The 24,056-nt window shown below is 36.2% G+C and overlaps 1 protein-coding gene across 1 annotated transcript; it reads right to left on the minus strand.

The window, feature by feature from the left end:
* Positions 1-1,205: 1,205 nt before the first annotated feature.
* LOC111508643 (popeye domain-containing protein 1-B) lies at positions 1,206-22,657 on the minus strand. Its single transcript, XM_074171123.1, has 7 exons — positions 22,475-22,657; positions 15,781-16,190; positions 10,078-10,258; positions 7,852-7,997; positions 7,485-7,705; positions 5,784-5,975; positions 1,206-1,795 (listed from the first exon to the last, which is right to left on the minus strand). The coding sequence occupies exons 2-7, from the start codon at positions 16,179-16,181 to the stop codon at positions 1,608-1,610; spliced, it is 1,329 nt and encodes a 442-aa protein (XP_074027224.1). The 5' UTR covers positions 16,182-16,190; positions 22,475-22,657; the 3' UTR covers positions 1,206-1,607.
* Between the last annotated feature and the right edge of the window lie 1,399 nt (positions 22,658-24,056).

Genomic DNA, 24,056 nt, shown 5'->3' on the forward strand with positions numbered 1-24,056 from the left:
GGAGCCTACTGCATCAACATGTCAAGTATCTGCAGTAATAGGACTTTCACATGAGTCGGTTAGAAAGGTGTTGAAATTACATAAGTTTCGCCTGTACAAAATACAATTTCTTCAAGAACTAGGCGATGATGATCCAGACCGACGAATTGAAAGAATTCGCGTTGAACCGAGAATGTTAAAAAATATTTGTTTCAGTGATGAATGTACTTTTATGCTGAATGGCTGAATGTAAATAAACAAAACTGTCGGTACTGGAGTGATGTGAACCCGCATCGATTCAGAGAAGGTCACACTCAATATCCTGAAAAACTGAATGTTTGGGCAGGAATATTAAGGGATGCTATAATTGGTCTCTTGTTCATACCAGGCAATTTAAGTGGGGACATTTATCTCGATATGCTGGAAAACACCATCGAACCTTTAATTGTGCATGAATTAGAGAACCAAAGGGAGTACCAAGGCAACCTAGCTGTAGACGAATATTTGCGGCACTTCCAATAAGATGGAGCACCTCCTCACTATGCAGCTCCAGTTACGCACTGGTTGGATACTAATTATCCGAATAAATGGATTGGAAGGAGAGGTCCCATTGGGTGGCCACCGAAGTCACCAGACTTGGCGCCACCTGACATTTTTCTGTGGGGTCACCTAAAGTCAGTTGTTTATAAAAGTCAACCTGCGTCACTTGGGGAATTGCAAGGAAGAATTACGCAAGCATGTCGCGCAACATTTGGTAAAGTTCGTGCAGTTCTGTATCATTGTTAACAAAACAATGGAACCCATTTCGAACATTTACTCAACTGACATTTTTGATAAATTTGCAGTTCAACAAGAACCTTATTAAATATTCCATTTAAGCCAAAGTTTCACAATTATTGGTTCACCCTGCACAATTATTATTTATACCATTGGATAGCATTTTTCATAGCATTTTCAATGATGCATCACAAGTAGGGGTTTGGAATTTAAACTTTTTGTGTTTTGATGGGTCGGGCCTAGGGGGTTAACGGGGGTGAGTTCTCTTTTATGTCACTTTAGTTTCCCCTTACTATCCTAGAAACGGTTTCAAGCATTTTTCGATATCAGCTTTCGTTCGTGAGATATAGCCCATTGTAAGTTTTAAAATTGACACACGGTATTGAGATTTGAAATAACTCAGATTGAGTTAAATATACTTGAAACCGTCACTAACAAAATCATTAAAGTTCTATTTCAACAATTTTTTTAATGGTTTTGAAAAACGGCGACTTTCGAGAAAAAAAAGCAAAAGATCTTTTTTTCTTAGAAAATTTTATAATAAATGAGAAGGGTAATAACTCATTTTTACATACTCATAGTTCCACAGATATAAAAAAACATTTGCTAACTGTGCCTCCGAATGAAAAATCTCTACTTGTATTTGATCGGACATTTTAGGGGTTGTGCTTCAGTATAAAAACATTCAACAGGCTGTGGTTCTATCATCACCAAAAATTCAACAGTCCTGGATCATTTATGTAAAAACTGTACGGTAAATATTTAGAATATTTAAACAAAATTATCAACCTGTCTGTCGGCAACAGATACATTTAACGATCAGACATATAAACACTTAATATCAAAAACATTCACTTCCTGCTCGTTTCGAATTTGACTTCTCTCCTCAGCGAACGACTCCTTTGAGGGGTGCTAGCATGCACTTCCGGTATTCGAAGACTCGTTGAGGAATTCTGAGGGTTGAACGGTGACTTGACGGGAAACTGTTTCGCCACTAGCGGCACCCAGCACTGGGCTTCCAGTTTACCCAGGGAGCCTCCTACGGGTAAATGTGATTGGGTGAGTTTCTGACAAACAAGTAAAAATTTGAAAATTTATAGTTTCCATACGAACCAAAATTCACCAATTGGATTGGTTTGAATTTTTGGAGAATTGAATATGAAAGTGGCTTTCAAAACTGCTCGTACACTTCAACAACGCGAAAGTCTAGTATTTACGAAATAATCTGTGAGAATTGCAATGAAAAATATGCTGGACAAACTGAGCGGACTGTACTTATTCGATTTTAAAGACAAAAGAAGTCCGGTGAAGCTCAAAATGTCATTGAGAACGGCCTCAGAATAAGTGAGGAATGATTGAAATTGTTGAGACTGGTACATGAAAACAAGTTTTTAGATGAAAGGTTGAAAATAAAAAAATGTGGAATGATATACAGGGTGTAACATGAGTTCGTTAAAATATTCAAGTGACGTATTCCTGAGAAAATTTAAAAAAAAGTCTATATAAATATGTGTCCGGAAATGCTTCGTTTCGGAGAAACAGGGTGTTGAAATTGATCAGTTTGTTCGTTTTTTTGAAAATGACTTTTGCAAAAAATAAGTTATTCGCACGAAATTCGGTACCCGGGATTTTCTTGACGTGGGAAATTATAATTTTGTATTAATTTCCATGTAACATCTAGAAAGCGCTGCGTACGCTGTCATTATTTATGTCAAATTGCCCTAACTTTTTTGACAGTAAACTTTAGGTACTTTTTATAAAAAACCTAGTTCCCACACCCTTCCTAACGCTGGAGGTGATCGTTTTCGAAATATGTACAATTTTATATATATATATATATATATATATATATATATATATATATATATATATATATATATATATACCTATTTAGCTCCTAGGACGCTAAGTGAAGTTGCTGAGAACATTATAAAAAACTAAGTATGTGGTGGATCTCGTCAAATTAAGCAACTTTTTTCTATAGAATGTTTATCGAAAAAATATTCGTTTATGACAAAAACCAACTGTTTGGAAAAATTTCAACATTTTATATCTCGAAAGTTAGGGGATTTTAAAATACATAATGACAAAGTACGCAGCGCCCTCTAGGTGTGACATAAAAATTAATACGAAATTATGATTTCCCATATCAAAAAACCCCGATTACCGAATTTCGTGCAAATCTTTTTTTTGAACAAAAAAATCAATTTCGATACCCTGTATCTTCGAAACGAAGCTTTTCCGGACACAAATTTATATAGACTTTTTTCTTACAATGGGGAATGTTCCTCAATTTGGGTTATTACATAAGTAAACAGAACAGCACGCCTCTGAAATATGTCATCTTTATTTGTCTCATACAGGTAACAGATTCATTGTCTTTTATTAGCTATAACCGATGTTGCCAAATGGTGAAATAGAAACGAATCCCTTTAAATGCATTATTTCATTCTTCTTTTTTGGGTATTTAAATAATTTTTTCAAGAAAGAGGTTGAAGTGATAAGTTGAAATGCGTTGTTTTAGAGCTCTTTTATGAAAATTACTTAATTTTCGTCAGGAGGAACATTCCCCATTGTCTCAGGAATACGTCACTTGAACATTTTGACGTACTTATGTTACACCCTGTATATGAACGATCGTAAAGGTCCCATTTCTAATTGCCTATTGTTCGCACTACTACGTAATTTAATGGGGAATTTAATGACCCTGATTATTTCGTCTGGATACATATAAAAACATCAACATAGCTTGCAAGAAGTAGTTTTAGATAAATGGCAAGCTATGTCTCGACAATGAGCACCGAATGAGAAATCACTTTCTTTCTCTCTCTGCAGCTTTTACTGTATGGAAACTTGTAATCGGAGCTCAAAAGCAAAGGGTTCGCGATCAAACACTAGGTAGCGCTGTTGCGAACAGTCAGTGGTGGTAAATTGAAACACGAATGCATTATTGGACTGAAAACTGACAGAATACACGGAAGTTCTGTTTTCAGTCCTATAGAGAGCGTCTTCATAAAAAGAGATGACATGCCTGTTTCATCTAGTTTCTCTGTAGTGAGAGCTACAGAGTAAGACAGAAGGGGGTTTTCTATTCAGCGGTCCAAATAGAAATTTGGTTTTGCAATAGATTGCATTGGAGAATCTTATTTTCTTGAAGAAGCAAGGTTTGAGTTTTCTGACCATCCTACAAATGGCACCATCGTAAGAGAAGATGTACACGATCATTTATATTTGGAGATAGCACTAACACTAATACTGATAATCATATACACACATCGGAAAAGTCTAGGGATATTTTTAAAAATGGCAATAATTTTTTTTTAGATCGCTTTAGGGAAAAAAAGTTGAAGGGTGATTATTAAACGAATGTAACTTACAACAAAATTTATTGAATGGTCAAAAATACTGAGTGCGCATATAAGCAAAACTAAAAAAAATCATGGCTCTTCTTTGGCACCCTGAAAAAAAAATCATAATACAAAACAAATTGGAATCAGTACAAAGTATGGCCTCCACGCTGGTTTATTACGGCCCTACATCTATTGTGCATCGACAAAATGAGATTGTCAATGTCTTGTTGAGGTACATTTGCCCATTCAGCGATTGAAAGCTCTCTCAATATGCGGAGTTATTCTTCGTTAAAGCATGTCCCACACATGCTCGATGGGATTCAGGTCCGGTGATTGTGCTGGCCATGGCAATACATCAACTCCTTCGTTGGTGAGCCAGTCAGTCACTAGACGCGCGACATGTGGACGAGCATTATCGTGCATTAGGTGGAAGTTTTCACCAACAGCACTAGCAAACGGACGGACGATAGGTAGAAGAATGGTGTCGAGGTACTGTCGAGCTGTGAGGGAGCAATTTGGAAAAACGAGATCGGTTCTGCCGCCGATCATGATTCCGCCCCATAGCATTACTGTACCACCTCTGTGTGGACTTCCTGGACGTGTCTCAAACGTTCATTATTTCCAGGTCGTCTCCACAGTCTTACTCGATAAGAATCTGGATGGAATCCAAATCTGGATTCGTCTGTGAACAAAACTGTGGCCCAATCATTTGCATCCCAGTTTTGATGTTCTTGACACCACTCTAATCTTCTACCGCGATTGCCTCTCGACAAAGGTGGACATCTAAGTGGCCTTCTGTTGTGGAGATCTGCTTCATGCAGTCGATTTCTGACAGTATCACGACCAAAAATCGGTCTTGAACTGCAGTTGTAGCGTGTCCTCGCCTTGGATGTTGTTCGGCTGGACTGCCAGTTTCACGGAAACGCCACCACAATCGACTGATAACACTTTGGGAGACCCCCAAACGAAGAGCTACATCATTTTGTCGCATGCCACCTTGAAAAAGCCCTACAGCTCTATTCATCTCAACCAATGGTAAGTGATGGCGTTCCATGTTAAAGCACAATATTTCCAGTTTAATTGCTGAGCAAGAACTGCATAGAATGTACAAACTCGACACTTTCAGATTATTCATTTTAGCCCAAAACTTACAGTTTGTAAAAAACTTGATAAAAGATTAGTTACCGTTTTTGCAGGCTTTGTTCAACCCATAGAAATTTACAGGGTGGTCGAGTGTACCAATTTAATCGAAATTAAACGACCTTATGCATTTATTTTTATGATATTTAGTATGTTATAAAAATATCCTTAGACTTTTCCGATGTGTGTATATAAAAATGGATGTTGGTTGGTTGATAAGTGAAAAACTTCTACATCGCTCAACCAATCGTGATGAAACTTGACATGTGCAAGTGATTTTTCATAGAGAAGGTTTTTAGGCTATCAATTTTTTTATAACTCGCCACTAGATGGCGCTGTAGAACAATTTTTTTTGAAAGCACTGTTCTATAACGCTACGCACGCCTAAGTTTGTTGAATCTGATTCTGTCAAAACATTGGAACGGCAGCGATACAGCAACATAGTACTAGTATATTATAATACAATTCAAACAGTTATGTAATACTTTTGAAGTTCCTTTTCTCACGAACTCTCAGACTAAAATTAGGTATACTCACGGTCTGTGTTCTTTAACGTTCTGTAAGCTGAAGACCGCACCAACCCCGTATTTCCCGTGTTCACGGCATCCAAAGACATGCTTCGACTATGTGTTTTGGCCCACAATTTATTTCTCTTTCCCCTTTCTCTCTCTTCGCTTAGCCCACTCAGGTGCTCGTTTAGGGCATATAGTTTTTGTGTTATATCTTTTCCTGAAAAATATTGTCGTTATTAGATATTTCCCATTTGAAAATCTCCTTGAATAAATAATTTGGAACTTTTATTAATAATGATAATGTGGAGAGGTGATTGTAGTCCGTAAGGGAGGAAAAAGGGATAAGTACCGAGATTTTCTCTCTGAACTTCGCAGACTCTATCTATGTTAAAATGGTTGTACTGATTATTGGAGTTCTTGGTGGAATCAAGCTTTCTCTACTCTTAAAGATCATGCCGGCTTGCCGCAGGAAGGCAGAAATTTCGACCGGACAAATTCAGAATGCTGTCATTCTTAGCTCATTGCGTCTGCTTAGAACACATGATGTTTGGACCCAATGATCACTTACCCCACGGTGTGGGGAGTGGTCATTGGTTGACAATGCCGGTGGGTCTGCTTGATTGTGTTGGAGCTTCAGGGATATGGCCCAACCAACTTACTCTTCGATGGAAATTGATAATAATTAAGCAGAAACTGGTGCAAGACCCGACCGGACCGAAAGCCATGGCCGGTGCCGGCCATGGGTCTACAGGGCTAACCACCTGGTAGACCTAACACTTGGTTCCTGGAGTAAGAGGAAGGGACCCTCCACAACTGACCCGTATTGCTAGGACAGAGGTGAATTCCTGCGAAGAGGAAACATGGTGAGAATGGTGTGGTGTGAAACACATCCAGGGGATACCGCAAATTCCACCCTTATTATAAGGATTTTTTATCTTATATTTGGCAGCAGGCTCCTCTCCAACCTGCTAACGAAGTGGTGTAAGTTACACTACCCGCTGCTGCTATCTCTTTTTGGCATTTGAAATTAGCAGAGTATGTTTTTAACCCTTTAATTTTATTTTGAGAAAATTGAAACTGACATTTCACGCACCAGAATTGACTATGTACCCTGAGTTGACGCATCAACATTGACAGCTGACGTCTTCTGTCAGTTTTAATACTATAACTTTTGAGGACAAATCAGCTAATGTTGCCAACCTGTCGACACGAAATGCCTCGCTTTGTGTACGTCGCATTCAAAAGCTACAATTTTCTGACAAATGTTGGGTACTTTTTTGTACATAATCTGTTACACACTTTTTGATCAAGAACAGCACTAGTGGAGACAATCAGAAAAGACAAAGTGCTCGGCGCAATTAGGTTAAGTTAGGTTGAGTTAGATGAAATTGAATTATTAATGAAAAAAATGATCATATTTTTATACTTGGTTTGTTTTAGATCGTTACCTTTTCGGTAAGTAAACCTTTCCTTTCTCAAAATCCACCACTGAAAATGAAAAACAGATACAGTTATTTTGACTAACGTCAAAAGAATGAAATATCCATAAATCATATTCGATAGTCTACATGAACACACATTTGGGATATTTATTAAGAATTCAGTTTATATTCTCGTCTAAGAAATGACAACCAGGTACAAAACATTTTCACAGAGTTGGGAACCCCCCCTGTAACCCTCTGGCTACTACCTTACAGTGTTCTTTCTATTTCTTAGACATTCTTACCTATGATTGCATCCAACACAACTTTGAGCATTGGTCTGTGTCTCAACACTCTTTCCAGCTTCATTCGAGGCCAGCACAAATAAACACTGTCTTCTTCAGCGGTGATTGTCACTTGAAAAACGTCATCTGATTGTTCATGATTGGCTTCCCACTCAGGAGAGTCAACAAACTGATGCATATTGATGAAGTGCAGATGGGTGTCATCACAGGTTACTCTTAACCTAGAAAATAACCCCAATTATCATATTTCATTCATAGCTGTTGTGAAAATTATGTTGGTGAAACTAGTAGAACACGTTTCAAAGAACACATTTTTGATGAATAAATGTCGATCTTACTGTTTTTATATTGGATGTTTTATCTTTACCTTCCTTTGAGCAAAATCGACAATCTTTCGTCAGCTGGACTGACATCTTCCACGGCATAAATGTCGCCTTCTTCCAAATTCATTACCACAGCTTCTCGAACCAATTCCTTGAAGTGCTTTTTGCTAACTCGGAACGGTTTGAACACCTATAACAAAATTCCAAATCGTACTTATAAAATAATACGCAAAGATTATCGATTGCTGTGTCATTGATATAGTTAAATATAGAATTTGAAAAATGCAATTTTTGAACATTTCAAAGGTTTGAATTGAAATAAAACATATTGAATTTCAGTTTGTTCAGCTTTGTCAAACTGATGACCACCCGTGACCATAAAGTAGCGACAAATCTGGTGACCGTAGAGGCCATTCAAAACAGAATTGTGGAAAATGATCATTTTCACAAAAACTATTATAACATCTCTGATGATTTCTTGAAATTATTCAGACTATTATTATCACCTCACAAATTTTAAATTATATATGTTTTAGTAATTTCTTATCAGAACAACAGTTCAAATTACACAAATCCATGAAAGCATGTCACATGCACCTCTCCGGAACATTATTCATATATATATATATATATATATATATATATATATATATATATATATATATATATATATATATTACAATGTAGGTTTTCACGGATGGTAGAATATGATGTGTTGTTTTTCCGGGTGTTCATCCGTTGTGTACTAATCGATAGTCGACGTTTCGCCATCATCTCAGATGGCATTATTAAGACGAGTTACTGCTTCGCTTCGAGAGGTTACAGTTACACCTCTCGAAGCGAAGCAGTAACTCGTCTTGATAATGCCATCTGAGATGATGGCGAAACGTCGACTATCGATTAGTACACAACGGATGAACACCCGGAAAAACAACACATCATATATATATATATATATATATATATATATATATATATATATATATATATACATTTTATGTAATAATTAATATTCCGGAGAGATGCATTATAACATGCCAAAGGTTGCCCCTTTCCTCTCATGCAGACCTACTACTTTGTAGGTACGTGTGGCAGATACCCAACGGATAAACAACAACTAACCCAGCTAATGCCGCGCTGAAAGTTGAAGTAATACCTTCAGGCAGTGGCAAACCTCTACATGGAGGACTTCGAAACCAGAGCCATTGACACGTCTCATCTCAAACCCACGTGGTGGCTCCGATACGTGGATGACGTCTTCATTATATGGCCCCATGGATCCAAAGATCTTCATGCATTCCTGAACCACATCAAATCCTCACACCCCGACCTAAAGTTCACATTGGAAGTTGAAAATAATAACTCACACCTTTTCCTGGACGTTCTCATCACAAAGTTCAACTCCTTCTCACATACGGTCTACCGAAAACCTACCCATACTAACCGATACCTCAATGCCAAGTCTAATCATCATCCTACCCAGCTGAATTCTGTTCTGAATTCCCTCATACATCGTTCTATAAGACTCACTGACAACCACAATGGATCCAGGGAACTATACGAACTAACAGCCGCCCTTCACCAAAACGACTATCCATCCAACGACAGCAAACACAAAACCCACCCCACGAGTTACTCGAGGAACAGACCAACCAGACAAAAGCTTTTCTCCCTTACATCCATGGAGTTACTGACAAAGTGAGCCGAATTCTGAAGAAACATAACGTAAAGATAGTATTCACAGTCAACAACCAAATCTCCACTCTGTTAAGAACACTCAAGGACACGATACGCAATGAAGCACAGGGCATATACGAAATACCATGTTCAAACTGTCCCAGAACTCACATCGGCCAGACCAATAGAAGAATTTCCAATAGAGCCTATGAACATGAACTAGCTGTTCGCAAATTAGATCCAGCATCATCTGATTCGCAGAGACTACCACAAACATGGAGAACATTGTTGTCACGCAACACATGAAGATAACACAGGTACCCGGTAAGGCAAACCAGATACCTGCTACAACAATATAATAATGGGCTCCGAATAGAGTGACCAGTGCGAACTTAGAGTGGAACACAGCAAACATAGAGCTAGTAACGAGACTTGGGGACAAGGAACATTACGCCCTCGTCCTCGAGTGGTGTAAGTACAAATCTAAGTGATTCTTGAAAATGGCTCCAAAGCAGGAGCCGAAAAGTCGAAACGGTGAAAATTACAGACGCGGTTCAACCGGACAACAGTATATCATAAATATATATTCTTACCTTGAGATACAATTCTGTCAAATCCAAGGTCAACGTAGGCGGTAGAAACTTCCACGTCAACAGAGCGGTGTGTCCTGCATTCAGAACCACGATTGCCATATTCCACAATAGGATATCTGGAGCGCACACTTCCACTCCTCCCCATATCGTGAGAAAAAAATATCCGATTGATAATAGGGCCCTGGAACAAAGTTCACGAAGGGGTTGAAAGACGTTAAGAAATTACATTAATGGGCAAAATCATATTTAAATGTGTAAGAAAAATAACATTTTAGAATTACCAAAGAACACAAGCTCTCATGGCCATAGGACGGGAACATAACGTGAAATTTATTTTGTCTTTCTATAGTTTCTTCTGGGGGGGAGGGGCGTACTAAGGCAGGCAACGAACAGGCAAATGCAGGACGGGAACAGGGCGGGCTAGGCAGATGCCATGCTCCTCTCTAAGGACACGTCCCGTCATGTTCCCGTCCTATGTCGTCCTGTCACAGTGTGCGTTAGACTAATCCCGAAAAATAGCTTTGACACAAATAAATAAGTATTGAACACTCATTTAATGATTACATTTAGGGGTTACAACAATATAGGGATGAAATTGCATCCTGTCAAATATCCAGGGGCCTTCATGTTATGAATCAAATAAATTCATTCAAATCAGAATGATTCATAACGATGAAGACAAAAAATAAATCTAAATATTTTTAGTGTTCACACCCACAACGTACTTCTTTCGAAAACGTCTGAACTGAAAGCAAGCTGGCCTCTCAGTTTCTCAAATCAAATCAAAATATACTTCATTGTCGAAAAAACTCTTGTTTTGTTGACAAGACACTTACATACACATACAGAAATAAAATTTAGGCAAAATACATACAATTATGTAAAATATAAATAAAATAAAATAAAAATAAAATTGTTATATAAACAAGCAGTATATAAACATATGCATTTATTTACAAATTTTATTCAATAGAATAAGTGTCAATGAATAAATAAAATATCAATCATAAAATGTTATTTGAACATTTTGTCAATTTTACGACTCATAATTTAACAGTCTAATCGAGTATGCTATACAGTACCCGCAATAAATTACAGATGACAGTTCACAATTTCACTGGAAGTTGTCATTGTAAAATTCTTGCAAACTATAATAGGGTCTGCTCGAGAGAAGTTTTTTGTGTATTTTCTAAAGCTGTCAATACTATCGTGGCTATTTCTAAAATGAGACGGTAAGTGGTTATACATTTTAACACCGTTATAGAAAATGGAGTCCTTTACTAGGGATGAAGAAGGCAATGGTAATTCAAAATTATTTTTAGATTTTAAGAGAGTGCTATGTCACGAAGAAATATATTCAAATTTTGACCTATGTTTGTGTATAAGACACGCAGTTTCCATCACAACGAGAGCCACAACTGTCAATATATTTTTCTCTGCAAATAACTGCCTACATGAATTGCGCGGTCCTAGTTTGAACACAGATCTAATGGCTATCTTTTGCAGTTTAAGTACTGAATCTAGCATACTAGAGTTACATACCCCCCAGAAAAGAATGGCATATCTCAGTTGAGATTCAATTAATGCATAATATGCGTTCATAGCCGTGGCAGTACCAAGTTCCCTTGAAATAATTCTCATTGCATAGCACCCTGGGGAGATTTTATTCTTCAATTGGTTGACTTGTGCTTCAAACTTCAATTTACTGTCAATATAAAGGCCTAAACATTGTGTGCAATCTTTATTTTCAATATTCTCATTTTCTAGAGGCATATCTTCTAGACTACATTTGAGAGTTACTATCTTTGTTTTTCTTATATTAAAAAAGAGAAGATTCGAGTCGCACTAAGACTTGATTACATTTATGTCTCTGATTATCTTATTATTCGGATCTTTAACAGTTTTACTATGCCATAAAATGGTGGTGCCGTCTGCAAATAAGGTAATTTTTTCAGAAATGTTTATACACAGTGAATCATGTAGTTTCCGCAAAAGTATTTTGTGGTCTACACAGTCAAAAGCCTTTTTTAGGTCACAAAACACTGCTGAAGCTACATCTCCGGCAGTTATATCTGAAAATACCTCATACAAGAAGGAAAAAATTGCATCTTGGGTGTTCTTTTTTAGCCTGGAATCCGAATTGATTTTTTTTGAAGATTTTTTGGGCAATAACGGATTCATTGAGCCTTTTTTTCTTCGGATCTGGAGCTGGGACTCTTTCTGTGACCTAGATCTGGAGCTAGAACGGGATTCGGAGCGGCTTCCGCTGCGAGACTTGGATCAACGGCGTGAACGGTATCTGCTGCGGCTCGGAGATCTAATGTTCTTTCTTCCGCCTCGTCTGTAAGACACGAATTCTATCACCCCTTCGTTGGGAACCAGCTTGTGGGCATCAGCAATAGTCACCTCTTCAGGTGACTTTTGCATTATGTCTTAGAGGTCTTGCAAACGTGGGCGAGTTTATTGCCTGATGATGTTATTGGATGTTGTTATTGGAGAAGGTAAATCAATGAAATGGAAGCTTCTGTGGAGTTGCTGCTGCTCCCCCCCCCCCAAGTCTAGCCCACTATTCCAAAAGAAAGAGAGAGAGAGAGAGAGAGAGAGAGTGAAATCTTTGTGATTTTTCGAGAGTTCCGATGAACAAACTTATCATCATCATATAGGTCATATACATATCATTATTTTCTATTTCGTCAAATTCAGACGTTTCCTTTTCTAACCCACAATGAAATGTAATGTTCAAATTTGCTGGAATCGCAACCAACTTATTTCTAATTGACTTATTTGTGACACGTTCTGCACAGTAATTGTATTACCCGCTCCAGTTTCTAGAAAATACTTTACAGGTAGGCGTGGATGAATAGAAATTTAGAGCAAGTTGGTTATCGTAAACTTCAATTAGTTCCCCGTTCGCAGATATCGATCTGTGTCAGCGTGTGAAAGTAGGCAGACTTTCTCTATCAACTTTGATGTTAATTAACTTTTATTGGTGTTGAAAATGCTTGGGCGTGTTTGATTCCAGACTGTCTGCCTCGTAAAAGAGTTGTACAACTAATACGGCCATGAGTCTAATGGGTTTTGTGAAAGAAAATCCGGAATCATGCGAAAAATTGAAGCTTGTCCATTCAAAGTCAGTCGTGGCTGAGATTTCGAGATATATTTTTGTTGAATTATTGTTTCATTATTTGTGACACTGTATATAATGTCTGATATTGAATAGTTTGTAGTTGTCAATTTACTGGATAGTTACAATAGTTGAAGTTGTTGATTGTCAGTGTGAATAACTTTATATTAAAGTCAGTTTCCTATTTTCATGTATTAACATACACGATAAAGTTCTTTTACGAACCCCAACAGGTACTTTTGTCGGATATGAAGGCATAACTTCACTAATCATAGACTATTCGACCCTGTAAGCAAAAAAATAACTGTTTCTAGAAATGTCATTTTCAATAAAAGTGTCAAAGGTTTTGTGCACCAAGAAAATATGATTCCAATTTTCATGAAAAACGATGACGATGTGACTCGTTTGCCAGAAGTTTGTGAAAGTGGGAATTTAGATTTTGAAAATATTGAACAAGAAACTTCAACTCAACGTCCAGTTAGAACTAAAAGACTTCCCCAAAATCTTGAAGATTTTGAGCTGAACTACGTCGACATAGATGTTCCAAACACGTACGAAGAAGCCATGCAATGCAGAGTCACACCGCTGGAGAGATGTCATCAAAGAGGAATTAGATGCTTTAGAAAAGAATGACACCTGGAAGTTAACTGAATTACCATCCAATAAAGAAGCAATTGGTTCAAAATGGGTTTTTAAAGTTAAAAGACACCCCGATGGAACTATATCTCGTTACAAAGCCAGATTATGTGCTGAAGGTTTCGCACAAAAGCAAGGAGCCGACTATAATGAAATTTTCTCACCCACCACAAGGTACGATTCAGCTCGCATCTTATTAGCTATTGCTGTCAAACATAAATGTGATACGATGCAGTTCGATGTCAAATCTGTTTTTCTAAATGGATAATTATAAGATGAAATCTACAAGCACATACCAAGCGGAATCAATGCTTCATCAAATAATGTATGTTTTCTGAAGAAATCACTTTATGGGTTGAAACAATCTCCACGATGTTGGAATAGAAAATTTGACAATTTTCTAAAAAAATTTGGTTTTCGTCCAAGTTATGCAGACAGATGTGTATACCAAACTACAGTGGAGCAGGCAAGAGTTCTATTGATACTTTTTGTAGACGATGGACTAATTATTTCAAAGAACAAATTCGCCATTGAAATTATTTTGAATGAAATGAAATTGTCATTTCATATTCAGGTATTTGAAGGAAAGTCAAAATTATGGAATCAAATATGACAGTTCAAGTGACAATCAACTGACAGGTTATTCAGATTCTGATTTTGCTAACGATGTCGATACTAGAAAGTCCAATACAGGATATATTTTCAAAATTTGTGGAGGAGATGTGAGTTGGGCAAGTAGAAAACAACATAGTATAAGTTTATCGACAACCGAAGCAGAGTATGTTTCTGCGTCAGAAGCCACAAAAGAAGTTATCTGGATACAACAATTACTTCATGATATCGGAGAAGTGATATGTCGTCCTACAGTAATACATATTGACAACCAATGTGCCATTCGACTAATACGCAATCCAGAATTTCATAGACGCACCAAGCATATTGACATACGTTTTCATTTTGTACGTGATGAATATGAAAATGGTGACATCGATCCAGTGAATATCAACACTCACGACCAAGTAGCCGATCTGTTCACAAAAGCGCTAACAAGGGGGATATTTGAAAGATGTCGTTACCTGATGGGAATGGAAAACAATTTATCATCATGAACTGAGTTTTATTTGTTCTCAAATACTGAATTAGTGGGAGCTTTGAATTATTAATTCATTATTTGTGACACTGTATATAATGTCTAATATTGAATAGTTTGTAGTTGTCAAATTACTGGATAGTGACAATAGTTGAAGTTGTTGTTTGTAAGTGTGTATAACTTTATATTGAAGTCAGTTTCCTATTTTCATATATTAACATACACGAAACAGTTCTTCTACGAAAATAAAAGTACAGTAGTTCGGTCCGCTTGATTCACGAACCCCAACAATTTTTCGTTCTTCCAGTCAAGGTGCATACCACTAATGATGTGTGCCGTAGTAGCAAGCCAAACGTTTGGTACTTGAGGTTCCATTCGACTACGGATCACCAGCCCTGATTTTGTTTTCGTTAGTTTTAAAATCAACGATATGAAAAATAGTTGGGGGTGATAAAGGATCCCTGGAAAACATCAGCGTTGATGGTGAAGGTATCCGAAAGATAATCATCGATGACTACTTGCCAACTCTCATGGCAGACACGGTCATATATAAATGTATACAGAGTGTTCCAAATTAACCAAAGAAAATTTTTGTACTAGTGAAAGACATAAATATTTCCACATAACTCGCTCATTTTCAACTTCAGGAAGAAGGGTGATATGATGTCATTGTCATTTTATGCAATATTTTGAAAACGCGACTATCAATTTTTTTGTTTTCAGCATCGCGAAGGCCAATAAAAATGCTACTAGTTTGCCCATTTAACCGAATTCGTATCATCAATAACAACGGAGTTGGTAATGGTTCCGACATAATTTGGAACAACCTGTATAATAATAACACAGATCTCACCTAACTAAGAGAACACTTTGTTTAAAGCTTCCCGGAACGAGAAAGGCAGCAGCGAAGAAGAAATTGGCGGTTTGAAACAGAGTGTGTTGCGCAGGGGTCCATTCCTTGCAGGAGGTCCACGATTCATCTTCTACGGTACTGTTCAGCACCTGGTAGTCATACTCGAACTCGGAACTGTTGGTCGAATTGTGAAAGAAGTCAGTTTGGTTCCAGTACGTGACATTCGCGTCGAGTGGTTGGGAGAAGTTGTAGTTTGGGGCCCCGATTTTTGATAGCGTGTGGCTGAAGTTCAGGTTCATGTTCGACTTGTGTCTCAGTTTTAGCCTGGGACTTCGGAAGTTCGTTTTGAAGGGAACGATTCTCGACGAATAAGTCCTTGATAAAATCACAGTTGTTTCCATTATGGTTCACTGAAACAAAAAACGACACTCAGCGCAAAAATAAATCGTTAAAGGTATGCTGATAGGTACACTTTACTTATTATAAGGTAACGTGTTTTGTTGCCTTCGTCCTACAGCGTGGGGTATTAGAATACCCCTGCCGGATAAGGTTTCATTGGTGGAGGTAAGAGTCCTCTTAAATGACGACTACACCCTGAGATATGTGCATCCGTTTTGAAAGGATGCCACCAACAAAACCTTCGAGATACCAAAGAACCCCAAGTCTACAGAGGAGATTGATGTCTACTAAGAGACCCTAACTGTTTTTCCTGCAACATCTCATCAAGAGCAAGTGCTTGTCAGTTCTCCAAATCTTGACCTCAGTTTCGAAGGTACTGGGGAATAACTTGGGTATCGAAGCTTTGAATTAGGAGTTCATTCATAATTTTTTCTAGTCGTATCTTCCTGAGGACTATAGGATATGATAATGGAATAACATTTGTATGTAGGTAATTAATTTAACCACTCCAACAATTTTTAAAATGAGTAGCGGTGGAAATAATTAAATTGATTACATACATGTTCCATTTACACTTTATTAATGTGCTGGATGTTATGAATCCAAAATTGAATTCTCTCATGCAATACCAGGGCGAAAGAGTGTTTTAAATGACAGGTCATTGTGGAATTTTCATATAACAGTTTACAAAATCTGAACAAGTGTTTCACTATTTCTCTCAGGCTTTCTCAGACAAACATGAAATATACATTTCATTGTATTAGCCACTCTTAAGGGATATATTTCATAGTGAAACACACGTTGGGGTTTTGGAAACAGAGAATGCTTTTCGTCTTCTATAAAGGAGATACGAGTTTCCAAAAATGCGGAATGAAAATAAAAAAAGGTTAATAACGATTGTGAATTTTTGTATTTCAAAGTAATTGAGTGGGTGGTGTTTCAATGGAAGAACCCTAATAGGGCCACAAACCAAACAAACACCTATTGTTTCCCTGTTAATGATTCAGAAGAACGTTTAGACAATCTACAAGTCTGAAAATGAGAAAATACGAAAATCCTGTTTTATATAATTTTATAAGTATTGAAAATGAGTCGTTTGTAAGATTATATCCTATTGTATCTAGATGTTCTTTGTAGCATAGCATCCACCACGATGCACATATTGTTCATACACCTGTTCAAAAACATATGCGAATAGATTAACAATGCAGTTTTTGGAAAGACAATTGATACCTTCCTAGAAATAAATGAAAATCGCAATGAATTGACTATATACACAAATCGCTTTGTAATTGTTAGCGTTTCTGAATTAGTTTTGCAGTTCATATTGAAAATATATCAATTACATAAACTTCCCTGAAACGATGTTATTTCTGGGAAAATAATAGAGATTCACCTGAAAAATCAACAATGCTCCGTTTCATATGAAGTAAATTATTCATGTTAAAAAACAAACAACTTTTCAAATAGATTTTCTCTTCACGAAGCGATTCATAAAACCAAATCAACAAATTGACACCTAGGTATTTCAGTAATAGCCTACTGAGTTTCGGGAGAAAGATTTCTAGTTGATACGCAAGTTTATAGTGTAAAAATCATCGTATTTCATTGTGAGATCATGACAATGAATGATGACATTTTTGCAAAGGGAATGAAGTATAGAAAAATCAACAATATTATTTTAATTTGAGTATTGTTCAATGAATACTTGCAAATATATCGGAAATGACTATATATTCGTTCACGGTGTTAACCTCTATTTTTATGTGAACGTTTCACATTGAATTATTATGTTTTTCTATGAACAATGACCTTTTTTGAGTCATTTTGCATTACATGTGAATTCATTGCACATGGTCGCAGTCCAATCGAATTCACAGTAAAAGATCGCCGTCCGCGAAGCTACCACGTGACGTTTAGTGCCCCCAAAAAATAATCTCAACAAACTAGCTGAAACCAGAGTCTATAAACAGAGCATTTGTGATCCAGTCTCAGACAGCGCAGTTTCGTCCCGTCATAGGTCTCATCAGTAGTGCTAAACTGGAATACGAATGCATTTGTCTCCTTTAAGGACTGGCCTTAGATACAAAAACCAATGATATATCTCCTCATAAAGACACCGCCATCTATGGGTCGACAAAATACTCCATTCACGAATAACTCAGTCACTGAACTCACTTTAACATATGTAGATAATTTCCAATTCCGAATTAATTCTCTTTTTTCTCAACATTTTTTCTGCATAATCTTGCTGACAAAATACGCTTAGCAATTTCCTCTAAGGAAATAGATATATAAAAGTGGGAAGTCAGCCAGAAATTTTATTTTAACCTCTAACCTAACCTAACCTAACCTCAAGAGTATGCTATGAAAATCTTAGCAGATAGTTTGGTAGCACTCGGTTTGTACTAATAATTACTCTCTCTTGTTGTTTTGAAGGTATACTTTTTATTTTGTTCTCCATTTAGAATTTCCGCTCTCATTTTAGTATTCAATTCCCTGATCGAGCTCGAAATAATTTGGTAATCTCTCTCGAGACTCCTTTAGAAGATTTCTACCAGTTTATACATAAACATTAAAGAGGGTTAAAGTCTCCGGGAGAATGACTCGATATTAAGCAATTATATTGAAGAGCTTTTCCCATATGACCAAAATTACAAAACCCTACTTTGTTTGTGAGGAGGACTAGTTTTGACCCGAAAACCACTACAAGAACTTCAACCCTCTGAGCGGGGGGTCATCCCATATTTTCCTGAATATTGTTAATAATTTCAAAAATCGAAATTGTTGACAATAATAAATTATCTACAGACATAATAGATTCATTGTGATTTCAACAACTCACAGTGACTTGCGACCATAGAAGGTTATGTTTTCTCTAATCAAAATAAAAAGAGGGCGATTGAAGAATTGTTCTGGATTGTTTTAATTTCACTATAAATTATAGGTATTTCTCCATTGTATTTGTTAATTAATGACGAATACACTCTTTGGTATCTTTATTGGGATCAGTGGTGGTACTATGAGTTTGTTAGTATTTTTTGATGTTAGAATGGTAAATAAATAGCCTTCATGATATTATGTTGGTTGGAGTTATTAGCTTTCAACAAGACGTTTCAGAAAGACGTCTCTTTTACATACAACCTGGAAACAACATTGATTTGCACGAGAGAAAATGTTCTTTCAAAACTACCTTTATATGAATATTGATTTACACTAAAGTCACCTTTTGTTTTCTTTCTTTCTTTAAAAGTACGCCACATCTTTTGTATGAAGATGAAGAAATAGAATTCCCAAAAAAAAAATCCCTCCAAAAGAGCTTCCTTTTGATTAAAATACAATACTTATATAATACAACTAATGTAATGAACAAATTGGATGAATCACCATGAGTGCTTTTAAATGTGTGAACACTTTTCGAAATAAATTTAAATTATTTTATGAACACGAGTGGTTTTCGGTTTGTATTTAATCAACTGAGCAGTGTGAGCAGCTGTAAAATTTAATTATGTAATGTTTTTTACAAAACTATTTATTTCAGTGATTTTTTGTCATCCGGAAAACTTCATCAAGATTTAGATTTTCAAAGTTCATTTTTTTAAATTAATTCTATACTTGCTAAATGGACCAGTCATTTTAGGGGGTTTGCCCAGCTGTAAATTTGTATAAACTTTGTATTTTGGCATCATAAAAGTATTCTCAAAATTCGACGGCCGCAACTTCAAAAATTGGGGGTCAATTTGAGAATTAAATTCTCTACAACTTTTGTTTCAATCATTTTTTCATACGTTGAATCGTTTCTGAGATAGAGCGCAGATTAAATATTATTTGAAATCAACTGGTTGTTCCGATCGAAATCAGCTCATTTAAGGTTTATACATTATTACTTAATGAATAATTATAAATAATTTTCATTTTTTATTAACGAATACATTATATTCAAATATTTTTTTCATTAATTATTTATTTTCAATTAAGTATCAATTTATTTAATAACAATTACCTGCCCGTGTAGTTATAAATTTGTAGAGGGAAAAATATATATTATAATATAATTTGAATTTAATCTATATTAATTATTCTTCAATGAATAAAAATGAATAGAAAAGAAAAAAAATTAAATAATATTTTTATTAAAACTCATTTGATACATTTGTGAATGTCAAAATTAAAAAAACAGATAAAATAATTGAATGGATAATGAAGTATAATTTCAATTTTTTTCTTCTTCATCGTCGTCATCTTCTCGCAGTTGTAAAAATTCAAGGGCGTTATCATCTTCTGCCATCTTCACCTAGATTCGTTTCCAATTCTTCCACGATTTCTGGATCGTTAACATCGGTCTCATATGGTACAGCATTAAGACAAGCTTGCCCATTACACTGGCCACAAGCTGAAGAGCATTGCAACCTAGCTTTCCTGCATCCACATCTTGAACCACAACCACTTTTGCAGTTACAGAATATCGTATTGAGCAGGTGGTAAAATGGTCATGATAGTTTCTAGCAATCCGTTACGCATTGTCTAACCCCATTCCTGGGGTTTCAAATCACTTCCTAACCAAGTTTGAACTTGGTAATAAACACGATTAAAATGTTGATGAGCTGCTCCATTTGTTGGTGGGATATTTGATAACCGCACAGGTTAGCTTGGCATATTGTTAGCTTGGCATATTGTGCATAACGAAGATGATCGATAGTATCTACAGACTTTGGAGCATTATAAACAGCTAATAAAGTTTGCAATCCACTATCAAATAATCTTTGAACCGGGCAGTTTTCCGGCAAGTTCATCCAAATTAGATAGTTTTTCGAATGTTCTTAAAAACGTTTTCTTTTCCTTTTTCAAAGAGCGCTGAAGTCGCATCACAGCCGCTTAAATCGTGAAGGAACAAAATGTGTTTTTAGAACTTGATAATTTGTCGAAACTCTTAGAGGAGTAGATTTCCGTTTTCACATTTGCTTTGCCAACTTCTTTGAAGAAAATATCTTGTTCAAGAGATAGTGTACGCCCAATTAAAATCACAAGTAGATCAATATCTTCATCAACTATTATTGCTATTCATAGACGTTTAGATTATTCAATAGCTGTCTCAATAATGAGAACATCCGCATCATCTCTGGCCTGTTTAATGTTGATGTCAACAGGTTCAAAATTTTTAATAAGCATAGTAATCAGCTTTTCTTTATTTTTGCTATTTGCTTTACTAAACATAAAATCAATAATGAACGTTGCATTATTTTCATCGATATTAAAGTTGATAGGTGACATATTGTCATACAGTGACGATTTCGTGGTTTTCCTCATATCATCATTATGAAATAGCGATGTTGGATACGGACTTAATTCATATTGAAGATATAATTATTTACTAAGTAATAATTTATAAACCTTAAATGAGCTGATTTCGATCAGGACAATCAGTTGATTTCAAATAATATTTAATCTGCGTTCGCGCTGCCCTCTATCTCAGAAACGATTCAACGTATGAAAAAATGTTTGATACAAAAGTTGTAGAGAATTTAATTCTTTACAATATTGATAATGAATACAATTATCACAAAACCTATTGTAAACGAGATATTGGCAAAAAACGTGCAAAAAGTCGTTTTTTTTTTGACTTTTGACCCCCAATTTTTGAAGTTGCGGCTGTCGCATCATATGTGAATTCCGAGAATACTTTTATGATGCCAAAATATGAAGTTTAAACAAATTTACAGCTGGGTATGTCAACTTTCCGAAATACAGGCCTTAATCGACCTAAAATGACTGGACAAAGAACCAAATAAAAAAATAACAATCATCCAGACATTCTCTACCCTTGTATGTGAAGAACAAATTGATGCTCAGGTAGAATATGTTTCTATTGGTATACCACTTGAAATTTAGGTATAAGGTAGTAAATGAGATGTTAATTATATTCTACAGATATCACTATAGATACATAAACTATTGCAATCCAGGGAGTTTTCATATACTACTTTCAATTCCATTTCTTTGAAATGGAGTTTTTCAATTTCCAACACAGAAACTTACTGATAATGATGATAATGAAAAGCATAGAATATGTCGAATGTAAACAATGACTTTAAGATAAAATACCTTTATATAAACATATGGCAAGGAGGGCTCCCCACTTGGAGTTTCACAGTAGCTCTCGATTTTGCACGTTGGCAAAGGCGAAAAAGTCGAAGTCTGAATCAATTTTGCACTTTCAAAAAACCAATGTTTGTGAAGTTATTGTCAAACCAATCCTATCCTTTCCATAATCCTATCCATAACAAGTGCGACTAACCTGAATCATTTTCGTTCAAAAATCCATCACTACGTCTTGTGGTTGTCGATGCCGAACACAATCTCGCAGAATCTCACCATCTCCAAAGGCTCCGGACCTCTCGAAGAACTACCACCGTTTCCAGATGCGATATTTACGTGAAAATTCATAGGCGTGCGATGCTTCACCCACGACACGCCCCATTCTACTGCCTCCCAGAGCGTTTTCGGCGGCTTTTCATTGATTTCCCCCCGTTCTGTTTCACTTGGTCAACTACCCCATTATGTTCAGGGAGAATCGATATTCCGCACATGGACGGCCAGAACCAAGTTGTTGTTTTTTTTCTCTCCGTGGGAGCGTCGGACTTTCGATTTGAGTGTTTTTTTTCTCACTAGTCAGGATAAACAACTTATACAACAGATTTGTAGTGGAGTTGCGTAGTTTCGCTTGAAATGGCGGGGTTTTGCGTTGTAATTGAGAGATTATCAGACTATTTTCTGATTTGGAAAAATAGATTGGTTTCACTTTCTCGAAATTAGTTATGTTTCATTGAATTTAAAAAAAAAATTATAACCAAATAGTGAAGGCGGTTACATTTTTCCCTATGAAAATGTCAAAATTTAGAAATCAAAGTTAATAACGATTGTGTAACGGATCCATACGTGATTGCTGATAAGTTTAATAATTATTTGAAAACAATTCCTCAAGAAATTTTAAATGGTTTACCACATCTTACTAAGCAAACAAATAAAGAGGTAGACGTGAAAAATATTACCAAACCTAAGTTTCTGTTGTGTCCATATACTGAAGAGGAATTATTTGATTTACTTATAAGTAAGCTGAAAAATAAACAATCCTCAGGCTCCGATGGAGTTCCCAGTTTTCTTCTAAAAAGAATTTTAGAATATATCATAAAACCAATTACCTTCTTGGTCAATCTCTCATTTTGCTCAGGAATATTCCCTGACAGTTTGAAGGTTGGTAAAGTTACACCTCTCTATAAAAACAAAGACAGTAGTGAAATGTCTAATTACCGACCAATTACAGTTCCTATGTCCCTGTCAAAAATCTTTGAATATGCCTTTTTGAATAGAGTGAGTGCTTTCTTGGAAGTAAATAATATTCTGGATCAGAATCAACATGGATTTATAAACCATAAATCGAAAATTACGGCCATGAATTCATTTTATCACGATATTGTGAAATATATTGAGGCAGGCGAGTGCCCTGTTGGAGTTTTTTGCGATCTGAGCAGGGCATTCGACTGCGTTAAACATTCATCCTTATTTGCTAAGTTACCCAATTACGGTATATGCGAAGGACCTTTAAATTGGATAGACACTTTCTTGAAAAACAGGAAGCAATATGTCAGTATTTTCTATCGTGACCATTCAGTAGAGCGTCATGGGGTACCGCAAGGGTCCATATTGGGACCTGTTCTCTTTATATTATATCTGAATGAAATTGGGTGTATCTCTGCAGATGCGATATCCTTTTATGCGGACGACACTTCAATTTTGATATATGAAAAATTAGATAATGTTCTTGAATTCAAATGTAATAGTATTTTGAATAATGCTAGCAGATGTTCAGTGAGAACTTT

The sequence above is a fragment of the Leptinotarsa decemlineata genome, unplaced genomic scaffold (assembly GCF_025532065.1).
Source record: "Leptinotarsa decemlineata unplaced genomic scaffold, Ldec_3_MD MMD2_tig00000008_RagTag_RagTag, whole genome shotgun sequence".
Taxonomy (NCBI): Eukaryota; Metazoa; Arthropoda; class Insecta; order Coleoptera; family Chrysomelidae; genus Leptinotarsa; species Leptinotarsa decemlineata.

What these genes read in the sequence shown, in the direction of transcription:
- LOC111508643 (XM_074171123.1), bottom strand. Translation starts at nt 16,181, where the DNA reads ATGGAAACAACTGTGATTTTATCAAGGACTTATTCGTCGAGAATCGTT. An exon ending in TCGATTTTGCTCAAAGGAAG is followed by an intron (nt 7,706 to 7,851) that starts GTAAAGATAAAA and finishes GTTATTTTCTAG; the next exon opens with GTTAAGAGTAACCTGTGATG. An exon ending in TGTGTTGGATGCAATCATAG is followed by an intron (nt 5,976 to 7,484) that starts GTAAGAATGTCT and finishes AATATTTTTCAG; the next exon opens with GAAAAGATATAACACAAAAA.